A 21,073-nucleotide genomic window follows, 5' to 3' on the forward strand; every position below is an offset into this window, starting at 1 on the left:
CCGTAACTTCAATAGTTTAAAAGATATAATCATTTCAAGATTCAAGTAACGAATTTTTTTTTTTTTTAAATGCTTATAGAAATTGAACCATAATAGATATCGAGCATATGAAGAATTTATTTTATGAATCAATAATTGTCTAAAAGATCGTCTTTTATGTCAAAGACCGTATCATCAATAGTTTAGAAGTTATAACAATTTATAAGTTGATAAAATAGTTGACCGCTTCAACTTTGATGGGGTAAAATATTTTAAAATTCAATAAAAAATAGAGAAAAAATTTTTTTGTAACTTTGATGCTGCATTTGTAATTTTTTAAAGCTACGGAAAAAAAAAAAAAATGAAAATGTAATTTTTTAAATTTCAAATTTCTTTAATATTTTTGAAATTATAGCTACAAAACGGAGACTCTCTTCCCGTGTAAAAAAAAATCATCTTAAAATTGTCGTTTGTTTAAGATCTTAAACGTGACACAAACTAAGACCATTTTAAGACTCTTTTAAGACGCCAAAAAAAAAATTCCGAGAGCAGATTTTTGAAATTTTGGTTCTCGAATTTGTTGTGGAAATTAATTTATAGACATTTTTTAGACGATTTTACGACTTTCTAACCGCAATATTTTTGAGTAAGATGTTTTTAAATTGAATTTAAAATTGTTAAAAACTTATCATCTGATAATTTTAAGACTTTTTTAAGACGTTCCGTTTCAATGTTCCGGGGCTCTGTCGCTGTTAGCTGTGAGAGATAATCTACAGGGTAGAGAGAATTAGGAAATTATCTGGAAATAATAAAATTAATAATTCGTGGTTTCCAATTATTTGTTTTACATTAATCACTCACGCACGCACTCTATAATTTCAATTGCCAAAATTTCCATAAAATAATTCCTTAATTAAGGTAAAAGCCCCAATATATGATCATGTACCAGTATATGATCACTCCATGTATTTGTATACCTATATTTGTGAATATAGATATACAAATACATGGAGCGATCATATACTGGTACATGATCATATATTGGGGCTTTTACCTTAATACCCGTAAAACAGAGGGGAAACCGTACCTTAATTCACGGGTATGTAGACCACGTGACCTCCAAAATTCCTTTACCAATATTCCGTATTACCAAATTGTAACGGGGTGGTTAGCCCTGTCCAATTGGTCACCCCTTTCCTCTTTGAAAAGGGCGCCACTGGGATTTTATACTCGGTGTCCCAGAAACCGGGGAGCATGAGAAGGAAAGATCGGGTCGTGAGAAGTTGAGAAAGGCTGTAAAAGTAATGCTGAGAAACAATTATTAACAATTAACAATTCAATTATTTATTTAATATAAACAATTTAATTCTAACAAAATTTCTTAAAATATTGCCCTTAAAATTAACCTATCAACCACTAAATTTGAGAACCTCTCACCTACGCAGGCACTTGCCAAAACTTACAACTAAATATCATTAAATTCTTTTAAACATAGATCATTACGCATCTATCTTCTTAATTTCTTAACTCAACATAGACGATTACGCATCTATCTTCAATTTCTTAACTCAACATAGACCATTACGCATCTATCTTCAATTTCTAATTCAATCATAGACCATTACGCATCTATCTTTAATTTCCTAATTCAATCATAGACCATTACGCATCTAGATTCTTAATTTCTTAATTTAATCATAGACCATTACGCATCTAGATTCTTAATTTCTTAAACCCTCGTCCAACTGACGGAATAACAAACAACATATTTTACCCAATAAAAACTTCTTAATTATTCAATTATCTGAACTAATTTCACATAAACAACCTCGTCTACCTGACGGAATACCATATAATACCATAATTACCTAACTTCCATATAAAATCGTCCACCGACGCTAACTTCATTCTATAGAGTTCTCTACTTTATTCATACATCTTAATTACCAATAAAACTGAATCTCAAAACTTCGCATTTTCCAAAATTACGCCTAACAATTACTTAACACAAAATTCCGACCTTCGATTTTAATTCTTAATCCTCCTTAAATAAATTCTAAGCGATATTTCTTAATTAAATTCTGTCTCGAAAATTCCTAACTAAAATTAATTTATTATAGCCAACAGGCCTATAATAAATTACTAATAAATTCTTTACCAATAAATTAACAATTTATCCATTAAATATAAAAGTTCAGCGACAAAACTAACTACTTGACCTTGACAATAAAAACTAAAGTACGAATTCTTTAATATAAAAATGACCGCTTGAGAAATTAAATTTAATTATTTCAGCCTCTTAATTAAATCACTAATCAAATCTGGTCTACAATAATCGAAAATACCTGGAGACTTAATTATTGTTTTATTCAACGACGACTGATACTCCGATACAACTTGGCGGGCTTAGCTGCTTGGCGTCTTGTCGTCTTGAACCAGGGTGCGGCAGGGTTGTCCAATTCCAAAAATGCCCTGATAACTTCCTCTGCAGTTGCTCTTTATTCTCGACGTCCAAATTTGCACTCTATTGACTTAAACTGATCTCAACAAGGTCACTGATTCACAAGGAAAAAAGGCCACTGGCTTCCAGAAGGGAAAAAGCCTCGATGTCCCTCCTGTCGGCTCTTTTATAACCCTCCAACTCCGGCTCTCGAACTTTCCTATTGTTATGCCCCGCTTTATTTTACGGGGACAGTAGTGGGGACTTTCGATTAGCACGCCCGGTGACAAGTCGAAACTACTTGTCAAAAATCGAAAGGTAAGGGAAAGCCCTGACCTACCGAGCGTTAATTAAGTGGTTGATAATGACCCCGGGAAGTTCGATTTTCCCTGTCACAAAATGACCGATTTTATTGTAAACTTCTGATATAGAGGGGAAACCGTACCATTTATCAGAAGCTACTCGTCAACTCTCTCAACCTATTACCAAAATTTGGGAAACTTCTGATAAAGAGGGAAAACCGTACCATTTACCAAAAGCTTCTTGTCAAAATCTCACTCTCTATCACTCATAACTCAAACCGAATTAATTAAAATAAAATATAAAAGTATTCAACCGAACTAACAAAATTTCCGAGTGATTATTCTCAACACAATAGAAATTAACGACGCTAGTAAACGTGACCTTGTGTTTCCAGACGCGCAGTTAAAATGTACTGCGTAGTAACAATATTCACAATCTCTTTCTTATGAAATTCCAACTAACGATCAATAAATTAAATTTTACTTAACCGAAAATTATAAATAATTAATTAAATTAATTTATTAAAATTCATTGTAAAAAAATGACGCGTAAAATTTTATCACAATCCCGCCTCAAGGTCAAACTAATATTTTCTGGGTATCGGACCACAGAATTTTCTAGCATTTATAAATTTTAACCACTGATTATTTTAATTTAATCCACTTCTTTTAAACAAATAAAATCTTGCCCAGAAGAGGAAATTAGACTGGGTACTAACCACAGTCAAATTTTCGCCCACGAGACATAACCGAGTACCTTATAACTCGACGAACTCTTTTCCGCCAAACTACAGCTACTGCTTTGTTCTGCTAGCGTCCTCGTTGTCACTGGTTACTCTCGGGGATGTATCCACTGTTTTCCCAACCGCAATAATATTCCTAGACGTACCAATTGGATTAATATTTTATAATTTATTAATTAGAAATAATTAACAAATATTTAACATCGCTTGCGTTCCAAATTAAGTTAACGCGCGACTGGATAATTACCTGTAACTTCCAACTGTGTCCGGAACGTTCGGTGGTAAAACTTCTTCCGTTGTCTCGCCGGTTGCCACTCGCTTGCACTCGGATCAGACATACTCCTGAACACCTACAACGCATGCTTGGCAACTGGCACGTTTCCCGCGGTCTGGAAGCGGCAGAAATTAGTTCTGCTAGATAAAGGCAAAGGTGGCCCTGTAACACCCTCGTCGTTCAGACCTCTTTGCATGCTGGACATTGCTGGGAAATTGCTCAAAAAGCTTATACAGGGAAGACTACGAAACGACATCGATCGTGCTGGAGGCTTTGCCGCAAACCAACATGGCTTCCGGAAAGGACGTTCAACAGTCGGCGCGATCCAGACAGTCGTAGGGTCAGCGAGAGAAGCATGGACTGGTAGCCTCAAAGCTCGTAAAGTATTCATTCTCCTCACGCTAGATGTCAAAAATGCATTTAACAGCGCGAATTAGGGAGATATCCTAGACGCTCTGGAACACAAATTTGACGCAAAGCCAGAGAATTTGGCACATCGACAACTACCTTGAAGAAAGAAAGCTAATAGCGGAAACTACAGAAGGACCACAAGAATACGCCATAACGGCTGGCGTGCCGCAAGGCTCAATAATGGGGCCCGATTTATGAAACGCCGACTATGACGAGCTTCTTAAGATTCTGTTACCAAAGCAAGTAGAGCTAACGGACTTTGCCGACGACGTCGCGGCCACGATAATAGTAGACAGCGTAGAGGAGGCCGAACTACTAGTTCGGGAAACTATTGATGCCGTCGAGACTTGGCTCGATAACACCACCTGAAACTCACCAAACACAAAACCGAGATGGTCGCTCTGACTCGTCAAAAATGGTTCCCAAAACCATTCGCTGTGGACATGGGAGGAACAAAACAAACGTCAACAAGGGCCCTGCGCAATCTGGGGGTAATGATAGACGAGAAACTATCTTTTCGCGAACACCTCGATAATGCATGCCAAAAGCCAGCAAGACGGTATCTAGCCTAGCAAGAATTATGACCAACACCATGGGACCAAGAACAAAAAAGAGAAAAGTTCTTCTAGAAGCAGTCCACTCGGTACTGCTTTATGGAGCTGAGATATGGGCAGACATATTAAAGCAGAAGACCTACCGGCGAAAGATAGCAGCAGTACAGCGGCGAGGCGCTCTCAGGGTTGAATGCGCCTACCGCACAGTTTCCGAATCGGCTGTATTGGTCATTTCGGGAGCCACGCCCATTGACCTATTAGCGTTCGAGAGTTAAACTCTATGACGCTAAAGATAGTGACGAAAACATGAAGGACGCAAGAACGAGGATGAAGGCGGAAACGCAGCAAGAGTGGCAGGACCGATGGACATCGGGAGAGACGGGCAGATGGACAGCGTGCCTGATCCCAAACATCAACGTCTGGCTTTCTCACGGGGACACGGACTTCTTCCTGACCCAGCTATTGACGGGACATGGGCAGTTTAATGCCTATCTTTTCAAGATGGGTTTGCACAGCACACCAACGTGCAAATACTGCCCAGACAAAATTGCCAACGCCGAGCACACATTTTTCGAGTATAATCGGTGGAAGGACGACAGAATCAGCACCGAAGAAACAATAGGCACAACGCTCTCCCCTGAGAGCTTGGTAACCTGCATGATCATAAAAGAAGAAAACTAGTCAGCTGTCGCAGCCTACGCGCAGCGCCTTTTAAACGAAAAAATCGCAGAAAGGGATTAAAAACCAGTAGTAACAAGAAGTAGGTGTCGTGAGGCACAACATGGACTGGATTGAAGTAATGCTAACGCGGTTCCGATCCAGTCTTCCCTGTAACATCTATGGGGAAAGGAGAGAGGAAGATGTTTAGTCGGTATTGTTGCAGAATAATATTGACTTCTGAGTCCGACATACCCAGGTACCAACACCTAGTCCTGGCACCAACACCAAGTCCTGGCATACGTAAATGTATTTTACCTCCTCTATAAAAAAAAAAAAAAAAAAACACACACACACACACACACACACATACATACATACAGACATACGGGCATCATCGCGAAAACATTAAGGGAAGCTTCCTAGGACCTCAAAAGTCGAGATCTGATGATAACTCAATTTTCGAAAAACGGGGTAAAACCAATAACTTCCCGATTTTTGAAAATTTTTAATTTTCTTAACGAAAAAATAAAAATTTTAGTGAAAAATATTTCCATTAGGTTTCTATGAGCTTAAGATCATCGAGTGATTTTTTAGCAAAACCATTAAGAGACCTTGATAAGTCAAAAATCTAAGACTATTGGCATGATTAACATATTTTTTTCAATATTTTCAATATTTAAAGTTTCATTCATATTTTGTGTAAAGAAAAGATTGAGGTTTCTAATAAAGAGAGGTTTTTTTAATTTGATTGAGTACGAGATAAAATATAAAATAATAATTGTCAAATTGTTCCGGTATTGGGTCTTTTACTTATTGCTATCTGGGAATTTAATTAATAACCTATTGTTCTTAAGCAAATTATCAAAGTGTACCACTATGACTCTAAAGCCGTAGATGTATTTCATCGCTACCTAACTAAAACGCGCAAATAGTATATTATATTTATTGCCAGCCAATATTTTTATTTCTTACCTACCTGATGATATAATTATAATTTGATTCGCAAAACAAGTTTTCACAATGGATATCGTATCTATCATGACACATGAGAATCTATCAAGATAAAAAGTATCAATTTTTTTTCGGCCTTGTCAACATTTTAATTGACTTCACATATCACCGTTAACATCGACTTATGAATTCTGACTAGCGTCATGCTGTCGTATGTACTTTTTCTTTTTCAGAGATAGTAAAGAATGCATTCAAGACAAATTAAAAAGTTCGCGATAACTCTTATATCTTAATAATATATTTTAACTAGATTTACATATTTAATGAAGTAAAAATAATAAGTTATAACTTCCCGCTAGAAAAATTGAAAATTTTCGAAAATCGGGAAGTTATTGGTTTTACCCCGTTTTTCGAAAATCGAGTTTTCTTCAGATCTCGACGTTTTAAGGTCTCAGGAAGCTTCCCTGACTATCCCCGCGATGGTGTCTGTATGTCCGTATGTCTGTGTGTGTGTGTATGTGTGTGCGGGTGTGTGTGTGTGTGTGTGTGTGTGTGTGTGTGTGTGTGTGTGTGTGTGTGTGTGTGTGTGGGTGGGTGTGTGTGTATGTATGTGACCCTCTTATAACTTTTGAACGGCTTGACTGATTTCTTCGCGATTGGCACCATTCGAAAGGGCTTGACCAAACTTAGATTTTAAATACATACTTTGGACTGATTCGAACTGGTAGATTTTGAGAAATCTCGGAAAAACTTCAAAAAAAAATTTTTTGAAATGTGGTTTTTTTTAATAACTTTTAAACGGCTGGATGGATAAACTCCAAAAACTAATCAGCTCTTAACATAAAAAAACCACGTCGATCGCCGCCAGCCCGGTCAAGATCGGTTGATTCGTTCGTGAGATCGTTGTCGAAAGAAAACCGAAAAAAGTTTTTTTTCGGAATTACTTCGAAATTCCGTGATCGATCAATTTAAATTTAAAGATTTTCAATGAGGCCTAAAAAACTACGTTGAATGCCGCCAACCGCGTGGAAATCGGTCCATTTATTCAAAAGTTATTACGGTTTGAAAATTTAAAAAATAGAGTTTTGTTAAACTCAGAGAGCTCAAAATGACACGAAATTAATATTTTTGAGCTCAAAGAGCTCAAAAAAGTAAAAAATGCAATTTTGAGCGCTCAATTATGGAATTAGTGGGAAGTTGCAGGATGGTCTTTAGGGTCAACCGCTTTCCTAATTTTTTAACTTCTCGCTAAGAAAATTGAAAATTTTCAAAAATCGGGAAGTTATTGTTTTTACCCCGTTTTTCTAAAATAGAGTTTTCATCAGATCTCGACGTTTTAAGGTCCTAGGAAGCTTCCCTGACTATTCCCGCGATGGTATCTATATGTCTGTATGTCTTTGTGTGTGTAACCATTTTCATAAAACATAGAAACTAAGATAAAAATTGTTTATCAGCTTAGACAAAAATTTTTATTTTGAGAATGATTTCTTTGCCTATAAAAAAACCAAATTCCAAATCGCTCAGAAAATTGACGATAATAATTAGTTTTAAGACTTTATTATTTTTATTAAATTCAACTCAGTAATCACAATTGCCACATTCAGTGATTATGTACGGTTTCTATTTGCTCTAAAAGTTCTGGTCGCTCCAACGCAATTGTAATTTTTCTCGAGACTTATGACCAATTCAGTTCGTATCACTGTGAACACTACAGGTATTTTATCTATCGCTTTATTTTATACGTTTATTCTCTAAGGGGAAAAATGATAAATTCATACTTAACAGCTGATCCCTTCTTTTTCTCGCGTCGCACTCATTACGAGAAATGGTATTATCCTTGTTGCACTCATGATTATAAAGCTGTTGAAATTTTATGTTTTTCTTTCCCATGTAGAAGTCCCCAGAGTTGAACGACGGGGCCAAGCTCACGCCCACACTGGGACGCCAGGCTTGGCGTCCCCGACTTGGGCCAAGACTGGGCAACTCAGCCTTGGCCGTTCCTTTGGGGACCAGACTTGGGCCAAGACTGGCTAACCTAGCTCTGGCCATTTGATGGTACGCCAGACTTGGGCCAAGGATGGGTAATCTAGTCTTGGCCATTCAATGAAAAATCCAAAGTTAAATAATCATTAAGTAATATAATTTTTAACAGTAAATATTTTTTGTTTAACGAATATTTATTAGCTAATACTACAATCGAAAATTTATTATTTAACAAAAACCATTACATATCATCAAGATTGATATGATATTAAAAAAATTAAAATATAATAATTTACAGTTGAATTTTTAATACTGATAATTTTAAACTTTAAAATTTATAATAAAATATTTAAAATGAACAGAACGATTTACAAAGTCTAAAGTAATATAAGAACTTGACTCTCCCATAGAGGAAAGTACCACGGGGCCTGGCTTGGCCCAACTATGTAAAACTCTGGGCCAAGCTTGTAAGCCAGGCTTGGCCCAGTCCTGGTTGAACTCTGGGATGATAACGATGGGCCAAGCCTGGTTACCAGGACTGGCCCATGCCTGGTTATCAGGGCTGAGCCATAGTTAATTTTCAAGTCTGGCCCATGCCATTTGATAAAAAATGATTAAAAAAAAAATTTTTGGGGTGTTATTTTTTTATTTTATTTTGTAAGTAAAGTAAATTTAAACCTTACTGTTGCTAATTATAGAAATAAAGTGAAAATCGTATCCGTTCTAACCGAGATTCGAACCCGAGCCACGCGCTTGCCAGACCGATAACTAACCCCTACACCGTACAACCGATAAATTGATGCACATCTCATTATTCTGATAAGCTAAATCTATATGGTGACGAAGTGTGACGGTTTATTATTTATATAATTTATGTTATTTAATATTGTGTTTCGATAAAAATTAACTATTTTTTACAAATGTTTAATAGTTAAAAAAATGCAAGAGTCAAGTTCTTATATTACTTTAAACTTTGTACATCGTTCTGTATATTTTTAATATCTTATGATAAATTTTCATGTTTAAAATTATCAATATTAAAAATTCAACTGTAAATTATTATATTTTAATTTTTTTAAGGCTATATCAATTTTGACGATATGCAATTGTCTTGGTTAAATAATAAATTTTAAATTTTAGAATTTGTTACCAAATATTCGTTAAACAATAAATATTTATTGTTTAAAATTCTATTACTTAATGATTTATTAAGATTAAATTTCCCATTTAATGTCTAAGGTTAGGTTACCCAATTCTGGCTCAAGTCTGGGTTGCCATTCAACGGCCATGGCTACAAAGAAAAAAAAATTTACTTAAATCAAGTAAATAATTTTTAAGAATTTCATCTTCTTGATTTGAGTAGAAAAATTCTTAAACTAAGAAATTTTTCTCGGTTTATGTAAATTTTATTTAATTAAAGAATTTTTCGTTTCGATTGAAGACAATTAAACTCTTTAAAGTTATTTTCTTGGTTCAAGAATTTTTCTCTTGAATCAAGTTAATTTTTTTTTCAGTGTAAGTTTCCCAATCTTGGCTAACCCTTGGGTAATCATTGTGGCTGTGACTGGGGGACCCAGTTCTGGCCCAGGCTCGGGTAATAATTGGGCCGACCAAGGCTTGGTTGCCCAGTCTTGGGCCAAGCTTGGGTCGCCAATGAATTGCCAAGGCTAGGTTAGCCAGTCTTGGCACAAGCTTGGATAATTATTGGCATGGCCGAGGCTGGGTTAACCAGTCTTGGCCCACGTTTTGGTCGCCAATAAATGGCCAAGGCTAGGTTAGACCGTCTTGGCCCAAGGTTGGGTAATCATTGGCATGGCCGAGGCTGGGTTAACCAGTCTTGACCCACGCTTGGGTCACCAATGAATGGCCAAGGCTAGGTTAGCCAGTCTTGGCCAAAGGTTGGGTAATCATTGGCATGGCCAAGGGTGGGTTAAACAGCCTGGCCCACGCATGGGCCAATACAGGTACGCCGAAGCTAGGTTTCCCAGTACTGGCCCAAGTCTGAACCTTTGTCAACTCTAGGGGTTTCCTGCATTGGCTTGCATTTTTTTACCTAATAAAAATTTGTAAAAAATAATTAATTTTCATCAAAATACAATATTAAATATCATAAATTATGTAAATAATAAACCGTCACACTTCGTCACCTTATAGATTTAGTTTATGAGAATCATAAGATGTATTTCAACATATCGGTCGTACGGTGTAGGGATTAGTTATCGGTCTGGCAAGCACGCGACTCGGGTTCGAATCTCGGTTAGGACGGTTGCGAATTTCACTTTTTTTCTTTAATTTGCAAAAATTAGGTTTAAATTAAGAGTGAAGTGGTCTGATTTTGCGTTAGCTCTACATCAGAAATAAAATTTAAAAAATTTTTGAAAATTACCTATGGCTGAGCCCTGGCAACTAAGCTTGGCCCAGCCATGGCAACCAACCGTGGCCTCATATTATCATTCCAGACTTTCACCAAGGCTGGGCCAACTCTGGCTTACAAGCTTGGGCCAGAGTTTAACAGAGTTGGGCCAAGCCTGGGTTGTTCTTTCCTATATGAGATTTAAAAAAATGAGAATTTCGAAAAAAACGCTCTATTACAAAATAGATAATTAAAAAATCTATTATGTAGCAGAGCATTTTCTTCAAAATTCTTCTTTGTCTAGCAGAGAAATATAAAACTGCAATCGTAGGGACCAGGTATTAAAATCTCATGTTCTATGAGCTTCTATATGTGTTTTTATCTATATTTACTGTGATAAATTGATAATCGATGAGTTTTTTCGAGTAGGCTTATACTGCGAACCTCCAATTTGATGGTTTTCTTCGTACCATCTAGAAAACGCTAACTCTAAAAATAAAAGTTAATTTTTGTTTATTTCTATATACGACTATTTATCTTTATGTTCAAGCTTTTTGAATATCACTCAGAAAGTAGTAAATGTTCTTATACTGCGCCAGACAGAAGTAACTGTTGAGAATTCCTTAAGTATTTCTGGGTCATTCCACCAAATAAGAACATTTTTACGGGGCGACCCTCGCGGATTATGTTTAAAATTTATGGAGGTGTTTTCTATCATAAGACAAAAATTCCCTGAGAGTTTTAGCTCTTAATACGCAGCGGTCTTGAAGTTATGATTTTTTGAAATTTTGGAACAAATTTTTTTTCAACTTTTTCGTCAATTTTTCTGATATGAAAAACATTTTTAAACAAAATCGACAAACATTGTATTTTGTAGGAAAAATTCTCAGCTTTTGAATGAAAATATTTATTTTTTCATAAACTCATCAGAAGACCCTTAAAAATCAAATTAAAGTGGAAAAATTGATTTTTTTTTGGTGTGCAGCCCAAAATTCTTCAAATTTGAATTTTTTTTCTGAAAGCTGAGAGTTTTTTACACAAAATATAGCGTTTTGCCGATGTGCATATTTTTTGTTTCGTCACAATTAAATCGAACGCAAATTCATTATAATTAAAATACTTTTATTTTTGAACTTTTTTGAGATGTGGACACAGTTTTAATGAAAGCATAACCAATTTCATCTTTTAAAGGCACAAAAGTGTGTAATGACTGTGTACCTTTCACCGTTTTCGATTGAGAATATCGTACGTCTAACACATTTTTTTTTATTAAATAATCGTCATTAGCTATAAAAGTAAAGTCAACGCTTGTAAAATTTTTCGTTCCCCAGGAAAACAAATCTTGTGGTTTCAGTATATGCTCTTTATTGTTCATTTGTAATGAAACTCTAGCAGCATATCGTTTTAATGAACCCGCAAGACCATCGCATGGTCCTTTGCCATGGGCAGTTGCAAAAAAATGCCACTTAGCGTTGATTTCGAAGTCAGCATAATGATAACATAAGTTTGTAAATGCTTTCTTGTTTTTTGTTGTGGAGCTCCATCAGAGAAGTAAAAATCGTATTGATGACAGCAAACTTCTTTTTAAGAAAGGCAATCAATTGCTCTTGAAATAAATAAATTAAAACTGTGTCGTGCTTAAGACAATCTGAAATACCAACAAAGCTCAAATGCTTAATAGTATCATTTTCGTTATAATAAATCACCATTGGAAATATAGTAGCTTGATCATTATTCCAATGAAAGCCTTGAGCTGCTTCCTGCACAACGAATGCATAATTTTCCGCAAAGTCAAATACTACGGCGAATTCCCCGCTCTTTAAATTTAGTTTTGTATCAGAAAAAAATCGACTTTGTGTTTTCGCAATAAAATCATGTTTCAAAAGCTTATCAAGTTGCGTCACTAAAGTCTCGATGAAGTCTTCGGAATCTGAAGTAACATTCACAATAGTACAACGGTCTGTTGATGTCCACATTTTATATTGGATTTCATTAACATCAGATTCATTAAACGACACACGAAAATAATCAGCGATTTCTTCATTATTTGGACAACTAAGGTAAAAGTCCCTATTATGAGACGATGTCCCCATTTATGATACACTACATAAAAATACTATTTTATAAAAACAAACACACCGCTAGCATACCAAAAATATAAAAAATATTTCAATTCACATATTTCAAAAGCAATTTTCGACTTTTGCTCTTAATTAATTTCACACTGTTTTTAAAAAATATTTATTAAAGTGCGAGGTTTGTTATCTGTGCTCAAAGCCACGACCGAGAATAGTAAAACGGCAACGGCTACCTAGTTTCTTATATTAGTTTAATTTCATTGTCTCTTCTTCTTTTATGTTAAATTGTATATCAATTGAAAGCTGATGAGTCATAGACTTTATTTCTATACATATTTATGCGTTTTTTTTATTACAATATTTTAAATCTGAGTGTCTCACAATACCTACACTTATAAACGTGAATGCCCCGGTTTATGAGACATTTTACTAGGTATACCATGTAACACGGACATGTGTATTTCGGCTTGTCCCGATTAATTGAGACGGTGTACATTTATAAGATTTTATATTGTTAATATGTTATATTAATTATAAAAATAGTGCAATTATATGTCATAAAATATTGGCTGTTATTAAAACCTCAAATATTTTTCTAAAAGTAAGTATTTTTAGTCAAATACCTTTAGATTATGAACCTAACCTCAAATCATAACATTGAATAACTTTGTCAACAAGTTTTTCTGTTTTTTTAATTAAATGTTTTGGATAAATTTATAATATTTTGTTGTATATTGACTCTAAAAGTATATTATTTATTTCAGGCTAAGTAAAAAGTAATTTATAATAAAAAGCTGAGATAATGAGGCATAAACAAAATCCTAAAGAGACAAAAACTCAATCATCAAATTCAACCAATAAGTGTTGTGTTCCAATGTGAATAATAAACTGAAGAAAAAAAAGTTAAAAGGCTTAAGTAATTATGATTCGTCAAATATAGAAAAAGCTTTAAAAGCAATAGAAGACACAGAGATGTCCTTGAGAAAAGCAGCTGCTGTTCATGGAGTACCGATTGCTACCTTTGTTAGATGAAAAAGTATTAGTCCTGAGAAGGCAAAAATTAGAACTGAGCCAGCGACAGTATTATCTTTAAAAGAAGAGAATGTTATTGTTCAGTTGTTATTCTACAGAGCAGCAATAGGGTCACCTGTGACGAAAACTGACTTATTAAAGATGTATTACAATTTGTTATTATTAAGATAATAACAAATTGTAATACATCTTTAATAAGTCTTGTCTAAGGACAATCATTCTAATGTGATAAACTGTGAATAAAATAATTTAACTAATGATGGACAACTTTTTACGGTTATATATGAATCTAGTCAAGTTAGTCTTCATTAACTGATAGCAATAATGTAATACGGTGCCCTTCTAAAGACTTTAGTGTCTTTAATTAAGATGATCCTCTCCACATTCCTTTCTCAATCCTTTCCTACCAATATCCTGTTACGTGAATGTGGAACGCTTCACGTAATAATTACTGTAACTCCTATTCTTTCCCGCTTCACAGCATTATTTATATTTGTAAAAAAAAAAAAAAATGTAGAACACTTCACGATTTTGCGTATCATCCTTGCGCAAAATCGAAATCCTTGCGCGTCATCCAAAAAAATTATATTTATGTTATATAGTATTTATATTATACATATATATATATATATACATTATAATATATAATATCATATAACATCATATAATATCATATATAAAATAATACAACAGAGCTCAAAAATATTCATCCTACAAATCCTATAAACAACAAAATTTATCAATTAGGTATGTAAATGTCAACCTCACATTTATGTTCGATAAATTTAATTTGATGTGACTGTTTTTTAGAATTTATGAAAGAAAATTTGGATCCTACGCCTGCAATGATTGACGAACATCGTTTTATTCATAAGTTTTCATCAATAACTGTTGATAACGGTAACGTAAAATAATTAGTTATGAACTAGTTTTAAAAATTATGATTAGAATTACGAAAAATTCATATTTTTAGATAAATCTCCCGAAAAACCTCTGAAAGAAATATTCACTTTGCCGTTGGATTATTTACTGAAGAAAAAAATAATAAAAATTGAAAAAACAGGCAAGTCAAAGTTACCATCTGTGGGGATCTCTGATGAATGGTACAAACAATTAAAAAAAGAAAAGTTGAAAAACATGAAAGAAGAAAAACTTAAAAATAAAAAATATTACAAGAAGAAAAGAAAAAGTTAATTGCTCAAGTCGAAGAATTAAAAAAAAAAAATCAAGAAAGAAAAATAGATTTAATTCAATAATTTTCGTTAATTAATTATTTAACTGATAAAAATTTAATTATGAGTTGATTAAAAATTAAAATAATTTCTTATTTTGTAAATAGGACTGTCTAAAATTAATAAAAATATAAAATTTGATCAATTTCACTGATTTTTTAACTGTCTCAAAAATAGGGTCCTGTGGTCTGAGACACTGGGGACATGTGACTTTAAAGTGTCTCATAAATAGGGTCTCATAGGTTCTCTTAAAAAACCATAATTTAATTCATTTTTAACCAAAAAAATTATAAACACATTAGAAATATTGATTTAATAATCATCAAATTACTGTACAATGCGATTAAAAGTGTATTTTCTTCTTAAATGGATTTATTATTCGCAAAAATGTTCAACCTACCTTGAAAAGTGTCTCATAATAGGGACTTTTACCTTATTGCACATTCTGGAAAAGCACGATTCTTTTGGATTCTTACAAACTAATTTATTTAATAAATTTTTGTAAATTGGCTGAGATTCTACAACCCAATCGGTGTTTTTCGCAAATTTTGGAAAATTACATCCTAAATTGAATAAATGTAATAAGATTAATAACTAGTTTTAGTACAATTATAGAGAATGTCAAATACACAAGTACCTTCTAACATCAATTTTACATTTTGATGAATAGTACAAACACATACGATATGTGTATCACTACTTCCAGCAAGAATACAATAAGTAGGCCTTAAACTAGCGAATTTAGAAAATCCGATTGCCACTGAATTATATTGCGCTTTGAAGCTTTGGTACAATTCTTTTAAATTACAAAGAATCAAATTTTTTTGTACCCTAGTTCGATTTCCATCACAATCCTTCACAGATTTAAAATCTTTCATGCCCGCTAATTGTTTTGAGTTTTCTTCGCTTTCATAAAAATCAATGACAAGTTTTTTTACATCTAACTTAAGCGGCTGATTGCCTGGAACTTTTGTGGGATTCAAAGTATTAGTAGTCATTTCACCAGAGTCTAAATTAACATTCTCAGATTCACTGATATCATTTTCAAGATTCAGTACCATTTTTCGAGAACAGTTAAATTCAGATGCTATACGACTGACTTCCCAACTGTCGGGTAAAATTGAAAGCAGCTTCTTTTTTATTGATCTGTAAAGCAAACGATCGATCGTATTAATATGAAAAAATGAAGATATTTTAAAATGATCGATTGTTAAAAAAATTTACTTGTCACTTTCAGCGTTATATAATTTCTTCACTTTAGCTATCATGGAACAATGATCTTGATTAATCTTTCTGTAGGTAGATTCAGGTACTATTCCAAATTGTGATTGGAACTTATTCTCTAAGGCAGCATAGCTCTCATCAAGTTTTTTTACTCCATAATTTTTTTCAGAATATAACCTTAAATTAAACGCATAGAAAAATAATTAAGTAAGTTTTCACTCAGTAAATGAAAAACTTAATCAATAGAAAATTTTTACCTGTCTTTTTCAATAAGAGGAATTTTCAAAAATCGCTCTAAAGAATGATCATTGTAATCACATAGATTGTCGCTAAAATTACTGACAGTTCGAGATAAACTGCTTCCTTGAGTACAAATTTCAGCTGATATACTCAGACTTTCAACACTAATTTGACTTGAAATAATTTCCTCTTCCTCTGATGCCGGCGGAATATATTCTTTGACACGGAATCGATAACGCACACATAACATTGAAGTGTCATCTAAGTCAGGAAATTTCCAACGATCTTCGTCGGGAAATTTTCTTAAATCTTTAACTCCTTTTTTATCTAAAAGGTTCGTTTAATTAGATGTCAAAAGTCAATATTAAACACAAGGCCATTAATTTAATTGGTTCTACGTAGAGGTTATACATAAGAGGTCAAGTGCACTGTATAAGTTACTTACGTGACTCATTGAATGGATTACAACAATTTACTGACCGTATACGTTTACTCATGGCGATGAAATATCAAAGTAACGCAATAATTATTACTTAAAAACTTGAGCAATTATATTTTTGTTAAGAACAAACGATCCGAAAAGAAATCGCTCAAGAAAGAATCACAAAATGAAAGTAAATAGAGGGAGTTGTGAGCGCCATCTGCATGATAAGTGACGAAGTATAGACTCATCTTTTAAGCAGGTGGTTCAAAATTTCTGAGTACTATAATTTTAGTATTAAAGAGAAAATTATATTACTATTCTGAATTATATTACTGCATAGTGAATCTAACATTTAATTTAATTGTGACAAAACAAAAAATATGCACATCGGCAAAACGCTATATTTTGTGTAAAAAACTTTCAGCTTTCAGAAAAAAATTCAAATTTGAAGAATTTTGGGCTGCACACCGAAAAAAATCAATTTTTCCACTTTAATTCGATTTTTAAGGGTCTTCTGATGAGTTTATGAAAAAATAAATATTTTCATTCAAAAGCTGAGAATCTTTCCTACAAAATACAATGTTTGTCGATTTTGTTTAAAAATGTTTTTCATATCAGAAAAATTGACGAAAAAGTTGAAAAAAAATTTTTTCCAAAATTTCAAAAAATCATAACTTCAAGACCGCTGCGTATTAAGAGCTAAAACTCTCAGGGAATTTTTGTCTTATGATAGAAAACACCTCCATAAATTTTAAACATAATCCGCGAGGGTCACCCCGTAAAAATGTTCTTATTTGGTGGAATGACCCTTCTATATTAGTTCTATATCAGCTCATTCTTTAGAAATTCATGTGAAAAAAATTGTTAAATAAAAAATCCATACTTAATATACATATTTTATTGATATCTGGCAACTCTTTTTGTTTCAGCTTCTAGTGTCCAAAGTAAAGCAGAATCTGGAAATGTAGAATCTTCTCGCTCAGCTTTTATATCTATTTATACTTCACCATCATCAACTTCTACGAATTGTATAAATGTGCCATTAAATGGCTTATTAACGAATTTCAATAACACTGGACGAACCAACTTTACAAACAAACAATTAACTGAACTAGAAAAAGAATTTCACTTTAATAAATATTTGACAAGGGCTCGAAGAATTGAGATAGCATCAGCATTGCAACTTAACGAAACACAAGTTAAAATTTGGTTTCAAAATCGAAGAATGAAACAAAAAAAAAGAATTAAAGAAGGACTTATACATTGTGAAAATGTTAATATAAGTTCAACTTCAGCTATACGATTTTGCAGCACTAGAAGTGATAGTAGCTCACCCATTGAATCAGTGGTACCTGAAAATGCTGAATCTTCTACCTCTCATTATTCGAATCAAAGTGTTGAAAAAACATCAACTTTAGTATCTCAAAAGTAATTAATTTATAAATAAATAAAAAAAATTTTTAAGTATCAAAAAGTTTTATATTTCATTCATTTTACTAAACTTCATTGATTAAATTATTATATTTATTGCCCAGTAAACACGTTTACGTCAATGTGACGTCAAAATGACATTGGGCTATGTCAGGATTTACGTAAGATATAAGTCACGAATGAGTCATATGTGACTCATTATTTCACACTTCCTGACGTAAGATTCTGACGTAAAAATATGACGTAGTCATGACGTAATCATGATGTCAGTATTATGACTCAATGAAATTTATGACGTATGTGTGATGTTTATATCATGATAATGATGTCATTATGACGTATAAGTGATGTAAAAATTGTACCTCAGAAAAAAATATAAAAAAAAAAATTTCTCAAAAATAAAAATATTGCAATTTTGAAATCAATTATAATGTTATGGACTTATTACAAACTGTGAAACACTATCTTTTATGTAAATACTTAGATGAAAAACTCCTGAAGTATGCTAGGCTCAAACTCGGGTCCTCTCGTGTCGAAGTCTGAAACGCTACTTACTCGTCCAAGTCACAGCTCATATCACGTAGTAACTAACTTATGTGTTAAGGGGGTATTCTGGTCTAGAAGCCTAAATTTTAGGCATTTTTCAAACTAACATAAAAAAAAAATTAAGAACATTTTTATTATCGGTTTTTTTATATGATGTTTATTAACGTTTCAAGAATATAAAAAAAAATTGAAAAAAAAAAAAATGATAAATTGGACAAATTACAGGTCGGTGAAGTGGGGGCTACAAAAAAAACGGTGCACCTTGGTTGACATGATTCCAGCCCTTGTAGTGATCTGAAACAAAAAAATTTGAAAAATTCTCAATCTGTAAAGATGTCGCTATCGCGTTGACTTTAGTCAAGAAAAAAAAAAAAAATTCACAAAATGGCGTCGACATGAAATATCAATTTTTTTTTTACCCCCTTTTTTTGACCTTTTCGAATTTTTTAAAAATACTCCAAATTGAAATTTTTTAAAATCCAAGGCAGACGCGATAGAGAGATATATAAAGAAGATTCCCACCAAATTTCAAAAGAATCGGTCGGGTAGAACTTGAGATATCATGTCAACCACTTCAAAAAAAGTAGTTTTGAGAAAAACGCGTTTAAAGTTTGAGAAACAATTATAGTAGAATAACTCGTATAATAACATTCAATACTCACTTTGGATTAATTGGCGATTCCAGATCCATACATTGGGCCTTCCTCAACTTCATATTCGATGTTTTGTGAAGTTCTTTCAGCTAATCGAGCTGTTCTGCCTTCTTTGGAAGCAGCAGTAGCTCATAGCTCAGAGCGCTCAATCCGAACTTCGTTACGTTTGATAGCAAATGAATGAGCTTCAGTACCAACGGTGATGCCCATAAGTTCCATCATTTTTAAGATGGGTAAATAACCTTCATTAAAAATGGCAACAGCTAAATAATTCGCAATTTGAATTGTTTGAGATCCAGCGTGAATATGCTTGGGAGCAAAAGTCCATATTAATGAATTGAGCGATTCATTGTTATTTTGAGTTTCGGATCCCAAACATCGATGTAGTAAATCGCCTTGGCAACAGCCTTGGCAAAAACTAGATTTTACGACAGTATCGATAACTTTTTTACTGTATTTACCAATAAGGGTTGTAACGCCAAAAAGTGAAGTAAACCCTCGCTTCTTCCAGGTGCCATCTCCAGAAACCGTCAAGTGTTTTGGATTTTCATTAGGCTCAAATTCTGATAATAATTCTTGCTCTTCTTTTACAGCTTTTGATATTAGCTGATCGTAAATTGCACTTGCGGCTGTATGTAAATTATCAAGACAACTGTAGTAAGTACTGATACATAAACCTTTGCATATATCCATGACACTACAAAAAATATTTATTCCTTCTCTTCCTACTCCTAAAAGTCTCATAGCTGTAACGATCCGGCGATTAATTTCATAAGCTTTGTTCACCAACGGACATGATTGAATGTATCGAACATTTTCACAACTGCACTGTAATGTAATTTTAAATCCTAAACCGCGTGGTGCCGTTTGAGAAAATTTAATTTCTTCTTTGCAGGTAGCACACACAATTAAAGTTGAGAGAGTTTGAAAAACTGAGAAAAATTCCAGAAGACAATACCCAAAATTTTTGTTAATAACTATTTCCTCATCTCCAAACTTTTTTAACTTTGCTGCGGAAGCACTCGTATAACTACAATCTTTTTCAGCGGTAAATTGATTTGATGAAAATCGTTTCTTCTTGTGCCTATCTGGACGACTACTGCTCCCCCGCGCACTTTTTCTATCCATTTTTAAGCAAATAAAAAAAACAAAATTTATTATTTCACAAAACTATCCACAGAGCACTTGTCTACTTCGCTTCAAGATTGAAACTAAACTGAACAGAATAATAAATGATAAACAATATCAACATTATAACTTTCGCATTGAACAGTTCCTGGTATATTTAGTATGTATATTCCTAGTATATTAAGTATGTATAAAGGTATATATAGAAGTATAAAAATATATATTGAATATATATGAAGGCTTATGTCGAAAACAAAAGAGTTCTTGGAAAGAACGAGTGCTCAAGTCTTCCAGGAACTGCCACTGTTTATTGTGTGATTCGCGACGATCGGCCGGCTTAGATGCTGCGTCACAAAATCGACTGTATCTTCGAAAATAATTCGAATTTTGAAAAATCCATTTAAGGACATATTTTTAAGGGTCTAAACTTTGAAA

At 33.4% G+C, this 21,073-nt stretch overlaps 2 protein-coding genes and 1 long non-coding RNA gene across 4 annotated transcripts; 2 read left to right on the forward strand and 1 right to left on the reverse strand.

Annotated features, from left to right (window-relative positions):
• The first annotated feature begins 1,041 nt into the window (after positions 1-1,041).
• LOC123272048 (homeobox protein Hox-A1-like) lies at positions 1,042-18,312 on the forward strand. The gene is made up of 3 exons (XM_044738706.1): positions 1,042-1,135; positions 8,391-8,395; positions 17,810-18,312. The coding sequence occupies exons 2-3, from the start codon at positions 8,392-8,394 to the stop codon at positions 18,310-18,312; spliced, it is 507 nt and encodes a 168-aa protein (XP_044594641.1). The 5' UTR covers positions 1,042-1,135; position 8,391.
• LOC123275068 lies at positions 12,714-14,903 on the forward strand. Its single transcript, XR_006511617.1, has 6 exons — positions 12,714-13,329; positions 13,493-13,903; positions 13,971-14,057; positions 14,454-14,507; positions 14,571-14,660; positions 14,734-14,903. It is a non-coding gene; the product is annotated as an uncharacterized LOC123275068 (long non-coding RNA).
• Positions 15,818-17,218, reverse strand: LOC123275066. Of its 2 annotated transcripts, none has more exons than XM_044742966.1 (5): positions 16,902-17,218; positions 16,474-16,783; positions 16,217-16,393; positions 16,051-16,138; positions 15,818-15,959 (listed from the first exon to the last, which is right to left on the reverse strand). In XM_044742966.1, the coding sequence occupies exons 1-5, from the start codon at positions 16,951-16,953 to the stop codon at positions 15,933-15,935; spliced, it is 654 nt and encodes a 217-aa protein (XP_044598901.1). In that variant the 5' UTR covers positions 16,954-17,218; the 3' UTR covers positions 15,818-15,932. The 2 variants fall into 2 exon arrangements, with proteins under 2 accessions (XP_044598901.1, XP_044598902.1); XM_044742967.1 differs by having other exon boundaries at positions 16,937-17,215.
• Positions 18,313-21,073: the final 2,761 nt, after the last annotated feature.

Source organism: Cotesia glomerata, linkage group LG1 (genome assembly GCF_020080835.1).
Source record: "Cotesia glomerata isolate CgM1 linkage group LG1, MPM_Cglom_v2.3, whole genome shotgun sequence".
In the NCBI taxonomy this organism is placed as follows: domain Eukaryota; kingdom Metazoa; phylum Arthropoda; class Insecta; order Hymenoptera; family Braconidae; genus Cotesia; species Cotesia glomerata.